At 37.4% G+C, this 15,502-nt stretch overlaps 1 protein-coding gene across 5 annotated transcripts in view; it reads right to left on the reverse strand.

Moving 5' to 3' along the window:
- The window catches only part of LOC117333246 (unconventional myosin-XVIIIa-like), a 135,720-nt gene that overhangs the window by 13,111 nt on the left and 107,107 nt on the right, over positions 1-15,502 (reverse strand). For all 5 annotated transcript variants that reach the window (XM_033892452.1, XM_033892450.1, XM_033892451.1 and 2 more), the window contains 6 exons: positions 2,576-2,730; positions 1,834-1,957; positions 1,238-1,339; positions 801-902; positions 512-622; positions 184-307 (listed from right to left, as the gene is read on the reverse strand). In XM_033892452.1, the coding sequence (XP_033748343.1) occupies positions 184-307; positions 512-622; positions 801-902; positions 1,238-1,339; positions 1,834-1,957; positions 2,576-2,730 (718 nt within the window). The remainder of the gene's footprint in view (positions 1-183; positions 308-511; positions 623-800; positions 903-1,237; positions 1,340-1,833; positions 1,958-2,575; positions 2,731-15,502) is intronic.

A 15,502-nucleotide genomic window follows, 5' to 3' on the forward strand; every position in this document is an offset into this window, starting at 1 on the left:
TTATAGGATGTCTGATACCGACCTTTGTACTTCAGTGACCTTTCTCCTAGTGCAACATATACTATCATAACATCTGACCTTTGACCCTACTTAACTACCATTTATTGTGGCTGTGTACCATATGACTTTTTTCATTATGTGACCTTTCATCATTTGACCTTTTGTCCCTATATGAACTCTGACCTTTGTCATGGTGAGATCTGTTAGCATTAATCTCCTGTAGCTGTCTTTCAATGTCCCGTTTTTCAGCTTGTAGTCGTTTCTTGTCCTCGTATTCTTCCTCCATTTGGTTCTCCATATGTTTTAACTGTAGGGAAAGTAACACAGATAAAATCATTTCATACAAACATTAATTTATCAAAAGGGTAAATCCATTTGTTTACTCCACACTATTTTCCTGTCCTTTATCCTTCCTCATGTAATCCCTAATGACTATTATAACTCATAGGTTTCTGTTTGACATACATTCATTCTTCATCAAGGATTTGCCATGACGATGATAATAGCTGACCTTTTTCTGCGTAGCGTATCTGTTTTCTTGCATTTCCTCCTCCTTCTCCTCCAATTCCTTCATGTGTGTCTGACGTAATCGTTCCAGATTCATCTCAAGCCTTGTCTTGGTCTGTGTTCGAAAACAAAAACACTGGTTAAAGCAACAGGGCACAGCAGTGATAAATATTTTTATATATTTCACATAAATTATCAATTTCTTGCCATCGCTTCGAAATTCACCAAATGTTACCATTCAATTTTAAAGTTTCTGAGGTGAAGCTATCATGAAAAAGAGCTGCTATGGTTACCTGTTCTAGTTGCTGTATCTGGCCAGCCTGGTCATCAAGCTCTTCCTCTTGGTCCTTGACCTTCATCTCAAGCTCGTGTTTACTTTTCTTTAGGGACATCACCTTCAATGGACGAAAAAAATCATATTGATCAGAACGTTACAACACAATGATAGAGGCTCACATTATTTATCTAACAGAAGCTTGTAGAAACTAAAATTAGATTGATGTATAGAAATTATTAAACTGTGTTTTATAAAAAAAAATCCAATTCCAATACATTTATACATATATTGTTGAATTTGAATAAAATCACAACAAACAAATATCACATTACACATTTTTTGGTTTACTGTACAAGTTTTACATGACATGGGTTACCAAAGGTTTCACATAACAAATTTCACATATTTTAATGAGTTTCATTATCCAGACATTCCTGGTGCCTTTTTTCCTACCTCCTTGTCTGTGCCCTTGGTACTTGTAAGGCTAATATCCATCAGCTCACGGTCCAAGCGAGATGCCTTTTGTGTCTGTGACTCCAGATCATGTCGAAGTCTCTGTATTGCAAAGAAATGATATACGTACTGAAATCTTCTTGACTAATTGATCCAAAAGACCATATATATGTATTTTATATACCTCCCTATTTACAGAGGTGATATGATATATATGTATTTTATATACCTTCCTATTTACAGAGGTGATATGATATATATGTATTTTATATACCTCCCTATTTACAGAGGTGATATGATAGATATGTATTTTATATACCTTCCTATTTACAGAGGTGATACCCTAGATATGTATTTTATATACCTCCCTATTTACAGAGGTGATCCTTAGTGTCCTAATTTGACCTTAAACTGACCTCTATATCCTGACCCTCAGTGTCCTAATTTGACCTTAAACTGACCTCTATATCCTGACCCTTAGTGTCCTAGTTTGACCTTAAACTGACCTCTATATCCTGACCCTCAGTGTCCTAATTTGACCTTAAACTGACCTCTATATCCTGACCCTTAGTGTCCTAATTTGACCTTAAACTGACCTCTATATCCTGATCTTTGGTGTACAGTTCTGTGGTCAATTGATCCTTCTCGCGCTGTAACTTCTCCCGACTGGTCCGCTCATCCTTCCCTTCATCACTAGCCTTACTCAGTTCTGTGTCAAACCTGTCAAACAAAAACATATACTGCTATAATAAAGTCATAAAACCAATAACTTTAGTGAAAACTAGCCAGCAACTGTCAACACTGTTAATAAAAGCAAAGTGTGTGAGTTCTCACACAGATGTAGTGGAGGCTACAAAAATCCAGTCTGTACAACACTAATATTTTCGTCTTTGGGAAATTATTACCTTGAACTTACCTGTACATTACACATGACCTTGACCTAACCTGTACAGTACACAAGACCTTGATCCTACCTTACATCACACATTGCCTTGACCTTACCTGTACAGTACACATGACCTTGACTTTACCTGTACAGTACACATGACCTTGATCCTACCTTACATCACACATGACCTTGACCTTACCTATACAGTACACATGACCTTGACTTTACCTGTACAGTACATATGACATTGATTCTACCTTACATGACCTTGACCTTACCTGTAGAGTACACATGACCTTGATCCTACCTTACATCACACATGACCTTGACCTAACCTGTACAGTACACATGACCTTGATCCTACCTTACATCACACATGACCTTGACTTAACCTGTACAGTACACATGACCTTGATCCTACCTTACATCACACATGACCTTGACATTACCTGCGCTGTTTCCGCTCCAGTTCATTGTTTCTGGTAATCTGCTCCTCCAGATGGAGCTTTATGTCCTGCATCTCTGTGGCCAGTCTGGAGGACTTCTTCTTAGCTGCAGTGAGCTGTCTTCTCAGATCTTCCCCATCCTCAAGTGCCTCATGGACCTGACACAAAATGAAACACAAATTATATTCTAAGATGTTTTGAAATAAGAATTAATTGAACTACAATGTAGTTCAGATACTGACATGGAAATACAGGCTGAAAGGTCAGATGTCAACTGAACATGCTTTGAGAGACACAAAAGAATATATTAGAGATCAAGAACTTTAATATACAAGCATTAGAAAGATCAAGATTACTACATACAAGCTCAAACAGACCTAGATCATAGTTTTGTACAATATTCTACAAACTTAGGCAACAATTTTAACATATTGAGATCTGCATGCTTTTAAAAACTTTAAAAAAATCATGGAATGTGGTTACAAGTGATCATTTCCAACAATATCAACAGATGGTAGATGTTGAATTAGCCATAATCAAATATCAACTAGATCCTATACAATATTTCAAATTCCATAAAAATTACTACCTGTAAATGTTTGAAAGATTACCGAGTATACATAATCAGTTGATTCAGATTTTAAATTTAGACAGCTTAAGTAATCCAGGTCAATATCATCATGAGGAAGAGTCTATACCCTGATGAATATTAACAACTTTATGTGTTGGAAAATGTAGGAAAATGTGTTTTTAATCAATACATAATAACCATTTCTCTATCAATGCATTGCATTTTAAATATTTCATTATAAGTCAACAATTTTCTCTAATAGAGATGACAGGAATGGCACACACATACCTCCCCCTATATAGACATGCCCATTTCCATTAGACAGTATATACCTGTCCCCTATATGTAATTAAATTCAGTTTCAGCCAGAAGCTGACCTTGATATCAACTCCATCCTATATAAAGCTAGTTGAGAGGTACTACTGGAAAAGTCTCCGTACAGGCAACAGGACTGATGTTACCACTATAGCCAACACACTGTTATGTAAACAATCTAATAGTTTACTTATTACAGAACCCTGTGATACTGGAGGAGGTCGCTGACATTATTACAAAGTCCTGTGACATTAGAGGTGGGTGCTGACATTATTACAGAACCCTGTGATATTGAAGGTATCTTGGCCTATGCTGTACCTATTCTGTACTACAAGGAGTGGAGTACCGTTACCTATTCTGTACTACAAGGAGTGGAGTATCGTTACCTATTCTGTACTACAAGGAGTGGAGTACCGTTACCTATTCTGTACTACAAGGAGTGGAGTACCGTTACCTATTCTGTACTACAAGGAGTGGAGAACCGTTACCTATTCTGTACTACAAGGAGTGGAGTACCGTTACCTATTCTGTACTACAAGGAGTGGAGTACCGTTACCTATTCTGTACTACAAGGAGTGGATAACTGTTACCTATTCTGTACTACAAGGAGTGGAGTACCGTTACCTATTCTGTACTACAAGGAGTGGAGTACCGTTACCTATTCTGTACTACAAGGAGTGAGGAACCGTTACCTATTCTGTACTACAAGGAGTGGAGTACCGTTACCTATTCTGTACTACAAGGAGTGGAGTACCGTTACCTATTCTGTACTACAAGGAGTCGAGAACCGTTACCTATTCTGTACTACAAGGAGTCGAGAACCGTTACCTATTCTGTACTACAAGGAGTGGATAACCGTTACCTATTCTGTACTACAAGGAGTGGAGTACCGTTACCTATTCTGTACTACAAGGAGTGGAGAACCGTTACCTATTCTGTACTACAAGGAGTGGAGAACCATTACCTATTCTGTACTACAAGGAGTGGAGAACCGTTACCTATTCTGTACTACAAGGAGTGGAGTATCGTTACCTATTCTGTACTACAAGGAGTGGAGTACCGTTACCTATTCTGTACTACAAGGAGTGGAGAACCGTTACCTATTCTGTACTACAAGGAGTGGATAACCGTTACCTATTCTGTACTACAAGGAGTGGAGAACCATTACCTATTCTGTACTACAAGGAGTGGAGTACCGTTACCTATTCTGTACTACAAGGAGTTGAGAAACGTTACCTATTCTGTACTACAAGGAGTGGAGAACCGTTACCTATTCTGTACTACAAGGAGTGGATAACTGTTACCTATTCTGTACTACAAGGAGTGGAGTACCGTTACCTATTCTGTACTACAAGGAGTGGAGTACAGTTACCTATTCTGTACTACAAGGAGTGGAGTACCGTTACCTATTCTGTACTATAAGGAGTGGAGTACCGTTACCTATTCTGTACTACAAGGAGTGGAGTACCGTTACCTATTCTGTACTACAAGGAGTCGAGAACCGTTACCTATTCTGTACTACAAGGAGTCGAGAACCGTTACCTATTCTGTACTACAAGGAGTGGAGAACCGTTACCTATTCTGTACTACAAGGAGTGGAGTACCGTTACCTATTCTGTACTACAAGGAGTGGAGAACCGTTACCTATTCTGTACTACAAGGAGTGGAGAACCATTACCTATTCTGTACTACAAGGAGTGGAGAACCGTTACCTATTCTGTACTACAAGGAGTGGAGTATCGTTACCTATTCTGTACTACAAGGAGTGGAGTACCGTTACCTATTCTGTACTACAAGGAGTGGAGAACCGTTACCTATTCTGTACTACAAGGAGTGGAGAACAGTTACCTATTCTGTACTACAAGGAGTGGAGAATTGTTACCTATTCTGTACTACAAGGAGTGGAGTACCATTACCTATTCTGTACTACAAGGAGTGGAGTACCGTTACCTATTCTGTACTACAAGGAGTGGAGAATTGTTACCTATTCTGTACTACAAGGAGTGGAGAACCGTTACCTTTTCTGTACTACAACAAGTCGAGAACCGTTACCTCTTGTTAAGTTTTATTTCTACCTATTTCCTGTGATCTGTAAGTTGCTCTGTGTACCAACATAATTGTATAACCTTTTGTTTACATGTTTTACATGTTTACATGTTTGTCTTACGATCTTTGATTAAGCCTCACTGTATACCGCCTTAACATTTAACAGTCTTTTGGTAATACTGAATTCCTGTGATCTGCAGTCTAATGAACCTCTCCAGCCATTGGGCACTTTGACAATTTTACTTTCATTTCCCCTGCTACAGGCTACACATGTTATTGATCAAGGTATGGCTACATACAGATTAACGGTAGAAATCACTCCTCACCTTCACCATATAACACATTTAATGTCGACCGTATCCCATCAGACATTTCCTACATTATCACAGACTACGGAATAAGGTTCTAACTTCTTAATCAAAGTTAGATTACAAAGATATGATATTATATTATATACAGTATTAAAAAATTTTTAATTTGGAAACTGTTGATTTAAAACAATAAACTCCACACAATTTAAGATAACATTTACATAAACACATGATTTTCATTAAAAACATCTTCAACTGATTACATTAATGATGGGATTTAAAAGAAGATGCTTGCTATTCAGCAATTTTACCATAAGATCAATTTAAATCTATAAAGAAACAACAGCCAGACTGAAAAAGTCCAGAAACTTTGTCTCATTTTTTTTTATAAATTGGAATATAACCTTGTGAGGCTGGATGATTTTCCTAACAGATGGTTATAAGAACACTGGAACTAGGGAGCTCCAGATTTACAGGAACCTAGGGAGCTCCAGATTGACAGGAACCTAGGGAGCTTTAGATTTACAGGAACCTAGGGAGCTCCAGATTTACAGGAACCTAGGGAGCTCCAGATTGACAGGAACCTAGGGAGCTTTAGATTTACAGGAACCTAGGGAGCTTTAGATTTACAGGAACCTAGGGAGCTTTAGATTTACAGAACCTAGGGAGCTTTAGATTTACAGGATCCTAGGAAGCTTTAAATTTACTGAAACCTAGGGAGCTTTAGATTTACAGGAACCTAGGGAGCTCCAGATTTATAGGAACCTGGAAAGATTATGATTTACGGGATCCTAGGGAGCTTTAGATTTACTGAAACCTAGGGAGCTCCAGATTTACAGGAACCTAGGGAGCTTTAGATTTACTGAAACCTAGGAAGCTTCAGATTTACAGGAACCTAGGGAGTTCCAGATTTACAGGAACCTAGGGAGCTTTAGATTTACAGGAACCTAGGGAGCTCCAGATTGACAGGAACCTAGGGAGCTCCAGATTGACAGGAACCTAGGGAGCTTTAGATTTACAGGAACCTAGGGAGCTTTAGATTTACAGGAACCTAGGGAGCTTTAGATTTACAGGAACCTAGGGAGCTCCAGATTTACAGGAACCTAGGGAGCTCCAGATTGACAGGAACCTAGGGAGCTTTAGATTTACAGGAACCTAGGGAGCTTTAGATTTACAGGAACCTAGGGAGCTGCAGATTTACAGGAACCTAGGGAGCTTTAGATTTACAGGAACCTAGGGAGCTCCAGATTTACAGGAACCTAGGGAGCTCCAGATTGACAGGAACCTAGGGAGCTTTAGATTTACAGGAACCTAGGGAGCTTTAGATTTACAGGAACCTAGGGAGCTTTAGATTTACAGAACCTAGGGAGCTTTAGATTTACAGGATCCTAGGAAGCTTTAAATTTACTGAAACCTAGGGAGCTTTAGATTTACAGGAACCTAGGGAGCTCCAGATTTATAGGAACCTGGAAAGATTATGATTTACGGGATCCTAGGGAGCTTTAGATTTACTGAAACCTAGGGAGCTCCAGATTTACAGGAACCTAGGGAGCTCAAGTTTTACAGGAACCTAGGGAGCTTCAGATTTACAGGAATCATTCAAGTGATTTAATTGTTCCCAGACACCAACAATGCTCCTTAAATTGAAGAACCACTGTCCTACGGTCAGTACCAGGCAACTGTCCCACTGTGGGTTTCAAACTTGTGACTCACAGGTGGAGGGCTAGTGATAATGTGCCGGGACACCTTAAACACTCGGCCACGGCGGCCCCTTGCTATAATGGAAAATCTTTATTAAACTTTCTGTTCTGTAGTGCTTTTCTATAGAATACTGAAGTAGGGCTAGGGTTTGGTCATTATTTGAAATAAAACTACATAAATTGTATATAATGGTATTTAAATGATATATAAATATTTCTGTCAATTTAACATAAATATGTGTCAACCAATAAAACATGTCAAATTTATAAACCATGAACAGTTGATAATTGACCACTTAGGGAATAGCAAAATAACCTGTTCTCATGGTCAAAACCCTGCTTGTCCACCTCATGGTCAAAAACCTGCTGGTCCACATCGGTAAGAGTAGTGTACCACTAACAAGGTTAAATAGACAGTGAAAGGATCAGAATCTGTCGGTATAAAACTGTAGTGAAGTATGAAATCACACATGGCCGACATCAGTCACAATAACACTATGAGAAGCTGATGGAGACCGGAACCTTTAATTCTGTCTGATGTCTGACGAGAAGGGGAAGTTTACTACAGAAACTAGACAGACACTTGCAATAAATATGCTCCTCTTTCCCAGTCCAAGTATACAATGTTTAAATTTAACTGCTTCAAACTCACAATTTTTTTTATTGCAACAGCAATTAAAACAAATATCAATATTCAATTTCAAAATGGATGAAATATATGAGAATACATTTTATACAAGGTTTTCTATTCAATGACTTAATCATTTAAACATTCTGTATATCTGTCTGATAACCTTGTGTAAACTTCTCCATTACCTCCACAGGAGGCTAGTTATAACCTAAGTACAGTAGCATCTCTCCCTCAAGTGTTTATAGCTTGGTGCAGTCTGGTTCTAATTGATAGGACACAGTTAAATAAATCTTAATTGTACAGAATGTACATGTCAGATTAAAACATGATTTTCAGATATGCCTCAGGCTGGTCATGGAAGATACAGCATCTGCTGTAGTATACACACCTAAATCATCAGTAACCATGCCGTCTGGTCATGACCTTACACTTTCTCACTTCACTACACCTCCTTACTTCACTATACTTCCTTACTTTGCTACACTTCCTTACTTCACTATACTTCCTTACTTCACTATACTTCCTTACTTTGCTACACTTCCTTACTTCACTATACTTCCTTACTTCACTATACTTCCTTACTTCACTATACTTCCTTACTTCACTACACTTCCTTACTTCACTACACTTCCTTACTTCACTATACTTCCTTACTTCACTATACTTCCTTACTTCACTATACTTCCTTACTTCACTACACTTCCTTACTTCACTACACCTCCTCACTTTGCTACACTTCCTTACTTTACTACACTTCCTTACTTCACTACACTTCCTTACTTCACTATACTTCCTTACTTCACTATACTTCCTTACTTCACTACACTTCCTTACTTTACTACACTTTCTCACTTCACTACACTTCCTTACTTCACTATACTTTCTTACTTTGATACACTTCCTCACTTCACTATACTTCCTTACTTCACTATACTTCCTTACTTCACTACACTTCCTTACTTTACTACACTTTCTCACTTCACTACACTTCCTTACTTCACTACACTTTCTTACTTTACTACACTTTCTCACTTCACTACACTTCCTTACTTCACTATACTTCCTTACTTTGCTACACTTCCTTACTTCACTATACTTCCTTACTTCACTATACTTTCTCACTTCACTACACCTCCTTACTTCACTACACTTTCTCACTTCACTACACTTCCTTACTTCACTATACTTTCTCACTTCACTACACTTCCTTACTTCACTACACTTCCTTACTTCACTATACTTCCTTACTTCACTATACTTCCTTACTTTGCTACACTTCCTTACTTCACTATACTTCCTTACTTCACTATACTTTCTCACTTCACTACACCTCCTTACTTCACTACACTTCCTTACTTCACTACACTTCCTTACTTCACTATACTTCCTTACTTCACTACACTTTCTCACTTCACTACACTTCCTTACTTCACTATACTTTCTCACTTCACTACACTTCCTTACTTCACTACACTTCCTTACTTCACTACACTTCCTTACTTCACTATACTTCCTTACTTCACTACACTTTCTCACTTCACTACACTTCCTTACTTCACTATACTTTCTCACTTCACTACACTTCCTTACTTCACTACACTTCCTTACTTCACTATACTTCCTTACTTCACTACACTTCCTCACTTCACTAAACTTCCTCACTTTGCTACACTTCCTCACTTTACTACACTTCCTTACTTCACTACACTTCCTTACTTTGCTACACTTCCTTACTTTGCTACACTTTCTTACTTTGCTACACTTCCTTACTTTGCTACACTTCCTTACTTCACTACACTTCCTCACTTTGCTACACTTCCTTACTTTGCTACACTTCCTCACTTCACTATACTTCCTCACTTTGCTACACTTCCTTACTTTGCTACACTTCCTTACTTCACTACACTTCCTTACTTTGCTACACTTCCTTACTTTGCTACACTTTCTTACTTTGCTACACTTCCTTACTTTGCTACACTTTCTCACTTTATACTACACTTTCTTACTTTTGATACACTTCCATATTAAACCGAGCCTGATAAACCAATCATACTGTCCCATTAGTGAGCTAAATGCCTTTTCCATTATATGTCTGACTATCAGAGTTTGTCTGAGACATTCTATACTATAGATTACATAGCTACTCAATCACATGTTGTATTTAGCCATTTAGATAACAATGTAACAGCTGACAGTGTGGTATAATTAAGATATAGCCATGTAAATTTCATTCAGAATAGGTTTAAATGGTCTTTATAAATATACCCAGCCAAATAGGAAATACTCTCTCTGACATTCTTTACTTTACTACACAGCTAATTTTTCAATGTATGTCAACGAGTTGTAAAAATATTGAATAGAACTTTAAAAATATATGCATAAGATTGTAAGAAGTTGCTAATAAGCTGAAGTCAAACCTTACAGACCAATCCTGTTTTAATTTAATAAGACAATTAGATATGTTAAATTAAAATAATTAATAAGATCCAAACCTTAATGTGCTATTTAAATAAGATGGTTAAGCTGGTTGACATTTGAACACTCCAATGTACATGTATGTAAAAACTACAGCAGACAACATATCAGAAGTGTGACAAGGTTTGTATAGGTAGGGAGACTTGTGGGCTGTGTATTGGTGATGAATTGGTTTGGTATAAATAGCTATATCAATATATAGATGTTCTCCACACCTTATATCAATAAGTCAGCACTTACAGCTGTACTAAACCCCTACATGTTGTATCCTACAGATCTCACGTAATCTTCTCTTTCAAAGTCACAATAGATCTATATAAACTTTCTGGTCTTTTGTACATGTAGGTAGCTAAGAAAATATACAACTCAGAAGTCGGTCTTATGAAAAATTTCTTCTAAATAGAGAACAAAAAATATCTCTACCAAAGAAATCAATTTAGAATTAAGGAATGAAAAATATTTTCTTAAAAACAAAATAGATATTTCTATTGAATTTAGAAGTCAGATTTCATATTGTAATGAAGAGTCAGGTAGTACAGGAAATGGAAAATATTTCTAGTACATTAAGTCACAAGTCCTGTTGTACAGGAAATGGAAAATATCTTCAGTAAAGACATGGAGCTAAAGTCTGGTTGTACAGGAAATATAACATATCTCTCCTGAAAACATTGATATAGAAGTTGGGTCTTACTGCATATGAAAAAAATCTCAACTAAAAACAACAACTTAGAAGTCAAATATCATCATAATTCCAAAACAAACTATTCAAAGTTAATTTTTTCTGGGTATGAAGAAGTAATCACATTATTACCAATACCTGTTTCTCAAGCTTAACTTCGTCCTTCATCTTTGACAGTTACAATCCTTCACAGTTCACCCAAGTTCCTTTTCCTCTCAATAACTACATCCGATCAGATCTGGTGCTCTACCACTAGTGTGTAAACCAGGTACAATACTGAGGCCCACCCAAGGGGACTTTCATGTACTTGTACTGAGCTGGGAATTAAACATTTATTTCTTTTGATAACATTTGATGTTAGTTAAATAATAATCTTATTAAATATGTTTTAGAATTTTTCTTTTGTTTTCTAATGTGAGATTTTCTTTGATATGTCATTTTGAACAAGTTTTTAATTATCAAATCCCTAATTAATTTTGTTGACTTCCCCTAACTGGCCCCTATGGGTTCTGTCATTGGTGATATAAGAAGGACAGCCTGGAGGAGACTACATCTTTTGATTACTTAATTCTTCACTTTCTCCTGAGACACTAATACTTGTGTACGTAACTGTCAGCAAACATCCCCAGGCCACACCTGTCCACATCTCGTTAGGTCAGGTACACCTGCACAATTAGTGCACCTGGGGTCAGACAAAAAGCACCAGACTTATGCTGTGGACTAGCGACCTTATCAACTTCAATCTTTATTCTTTTGTAATGACCTTAAGCATGTCACCAGTAGCACTGATGAAAGTTTCAAGATTTGGCAATGTTTTCTGATCTTAAGATTATACCTCAGACACCAGTTTTTGGAATCATTAACCTGTATCATTTGTCAGTAAGTACCTATATATAAGTTTGCTGACTTTCATTCTTACTGAAAAGTTTTGACTGCAGGTGTGTGTAATCAGCCCACACTGAGAGTAGCAGATGATGATAGGGAGGGGCAGACATAATTACTTCCTCTTTAGACTAGATGATTGATTTACAGAAGGAAATTATCTCCTATGTGTCAGATTCATTAGTGAATAGACACATCACAAGATCCTCTGGCTGAGGAGTTGATCACAGATCAGTGAACCGACACACCTGGGTGAATACACCAGAGTGAACTGACACACCTGGTGAACTCTCATGCCTGGGTGAACTGACACACCTGGGTGAACTCTCATGCCTGGGTGGACTGACACACCTGGGTGAACTCTCATGCCTGGGTGGACTGACACACCTGGGTGAACTCTCATGCCTGGGTGAACCGACACACCTGGGTGAACTCTCATGCCTGGGTGGACTGACACACCTGGGTGGACTATCATGCCTGGGTGAACTGACACACCTGGGTGAACTCTTATGCCTGTGTGGACTGACACACCTGTGTGAACTCTCATGCCTGGGTAGACTAACACACCTGGTGGACTGACACACCTGGGTGGACTATCATGCCTGGGTGAACTGATACACATGGGTTAACTCTCATACCCGAGTTGAATGACACACATGGGTGAATTGATATACCTTGACAAACAAACATGGGTGAACAGATACACCTGGATGAACAGATACACCTGGGTGAACCTAACTGGTGTTGACATAACAATAACAAACTGAGGTTTGATGACCTGTGACCTTTAAGTTTACAAAGCAGTTCCTGTTATCTGGGGTCAGCTGTGGAGAAGGGAGCTCCTACTGATGACACCATAGTGGCATTCATTACCACAATCAGCATTCATTATCTAATCAGATAAAGCCGTCAGTTTTCTGGATCAACACTGACAACTTGCTACGCCTACACAATTTAAGGAAACAAAAAACAAATATGCAAAGAAATCTTTAGTTTAGAGTTCATTTCAAGTACTGCTGATTAAATTTAAAAGGTTGACCAGTACAAACCATTTAACTGAACGTAATTATTTTACAGAATGAACCTGGTTACTAACACCGATTCTGTCTCGACTTCCTGATAACTCTACAATGTACGTAAGTGTAGAGTAAGTGTTACATATTAAATTGAACAGTTCACTGGTGCATATTACCAAAATAATCACAATATCATCTAGAAGTGTGGGTATATATAGCAGTTTCCTTAATATATCATAACTCATATTCGTAGCTATCCATCATGTCTGACGCCTGGTAAGTAGCCAGTTTTGATATCAACTGTATGCCACAGCTTTTAGACATGTGGAGCATCTCTCACTTCAGTGTTAGCATTATTGTGAATCTCAGGTCTTTTTTATAATTTACAGGAACCTCACTACAGGATAAAGTCACATCCTTGCTGCACAGTAAATAATTCACAAAATACAACTACCAGATGCAATTCTTTACTGTAAACCACGGTTTAAATCAGATAGACTTTTATTGCTATAAACTGTTGTTTTCTTCAAAAGTGTGGGAAATTTTCTGACCGGAAAATCCCGCAGATGTTAAAAAGCTTTGAAACAAAGAGCAATGATGGTATGTGTAGTGTTAAAAACTGCAATGATGGAGTATGTCACACTAAGCAGGAACATTCACAGCTACTTCCTATAACTAATTACATACATGTCAAAATATGCCAAAAAAAATTAGAAATATATTTGTGAAACATGTATGCTCCTTCATCTCTGGCTTTGATGGAAACAGAGCCACGTAAATGCTTAATTAATTTTAAAATCTGAAAAATGCGAAAATTTGAAAAAAAAAAAAAAAAAATCCAATTTCACTGCATGGCGTTGATGAATGACCTTGAAAGAACTTTCACGTTAAAATCAACATCCTATCTCTATTAATGAGTACATGGCGAACTCTGCAAAACTTTTTTGCCAAAATTGGTGACGGACAGTCGAGGGGAACATCTGTTACTTCCAATAGTTTAATTCATTGTGAGGGCATATAAAACATACTGATAGTACCAACACAACAGTCCCAATGGGCCTGTTTATCATCTGTTACCCGTGATGTATTAGTTAGGACTATAAGGCATGCAGCACACAGCTTGTAAGTACATTTAGTGATAGGTTATTAGAGAAGTACTATGGACATCCTAACATTACAATGGACGTCCTAACATTACTATGGAAATCCTAACATTACAATGGACGTCCTAACATAACAATAGACATCCTAACATAACAATGGACATCCTAACATAACAATGGACATCCTAACATTACAATGGACATTCTAATATAACAATAGATATCCTAACATTATGATGGACATTATAACATAACAATAGATATCCTAACATTATGATGGACATCCTAACATAACAATGGACATCCTAACATAACAATGGACATTCTAACATAACAATGGACGTCCTAACATAACAATGGACATCCTAACATAACAATGGACATCCTAACATTACAATGGACATCCTAACATTACAATATACATCCTAACATTACAATGGACATTCTAACATAACAATAGATATCCTAACATTATGATGGACATCCTAACATTACAATGGACGTCCTAACATAACAATGGACATCCTAACATTACAATGGACGTCCTAACATAACAATGTACATCCTAACATTACAATGTACATCCTAACATAACAATAGACATCCTAACATAACAATGGACATCCTAACATTACAATGGACATCCTAACATTACAATGGACATCCTAAAATTACAATGGACATCCTAACATAACAATGGACATCCTAACATAACAATGGACGTCCTAACATTACAATGTACATCCTTACATAACAATGGACATCCTAACATTACGATGTACATCCTAACATTACAATGGACATTCTAACATAACAATGGACATCCTAACATAACAATGTACATCCTGACATAACAATGGACATCCTAACATTACAATGGACGTCCTAACATTACAATGGACATCCTAACATTACAATGGACATCCTAACATTACAATGGACATCCTGACATAAAAATGGACATCCTGACATTACAATGGACGTCCTGACATTACAATGGACGTCCTAACATAACAATGGACATCCTAACATTACAATGTACATCCTAACATTACAATGGGCATCCTAACATTACAATGGACATCCTAACATTACAATGGACATCCTAACATAACAATGGACGTCCTAACATAACAATGGACATCCTAACATTACAATGTACATCCTAACATTACAATGGACATCCTAACATAACAATGGA

The sequence above is a fragment of the Pecten maximus genome, chromosome 8 (genome assembly GCF_902652985.1).
Source record: "Pecten maximus chromosome 8, xPecMax1.1, whole genome shotgun sequence".
Classification (NCBI taxonomy): domain Eukaryota; kingdom Metazoa; phylum Mollusca; class Bivalvia; order Pectinida; family Pectinidae; genus Pecten; species Pecten maximus.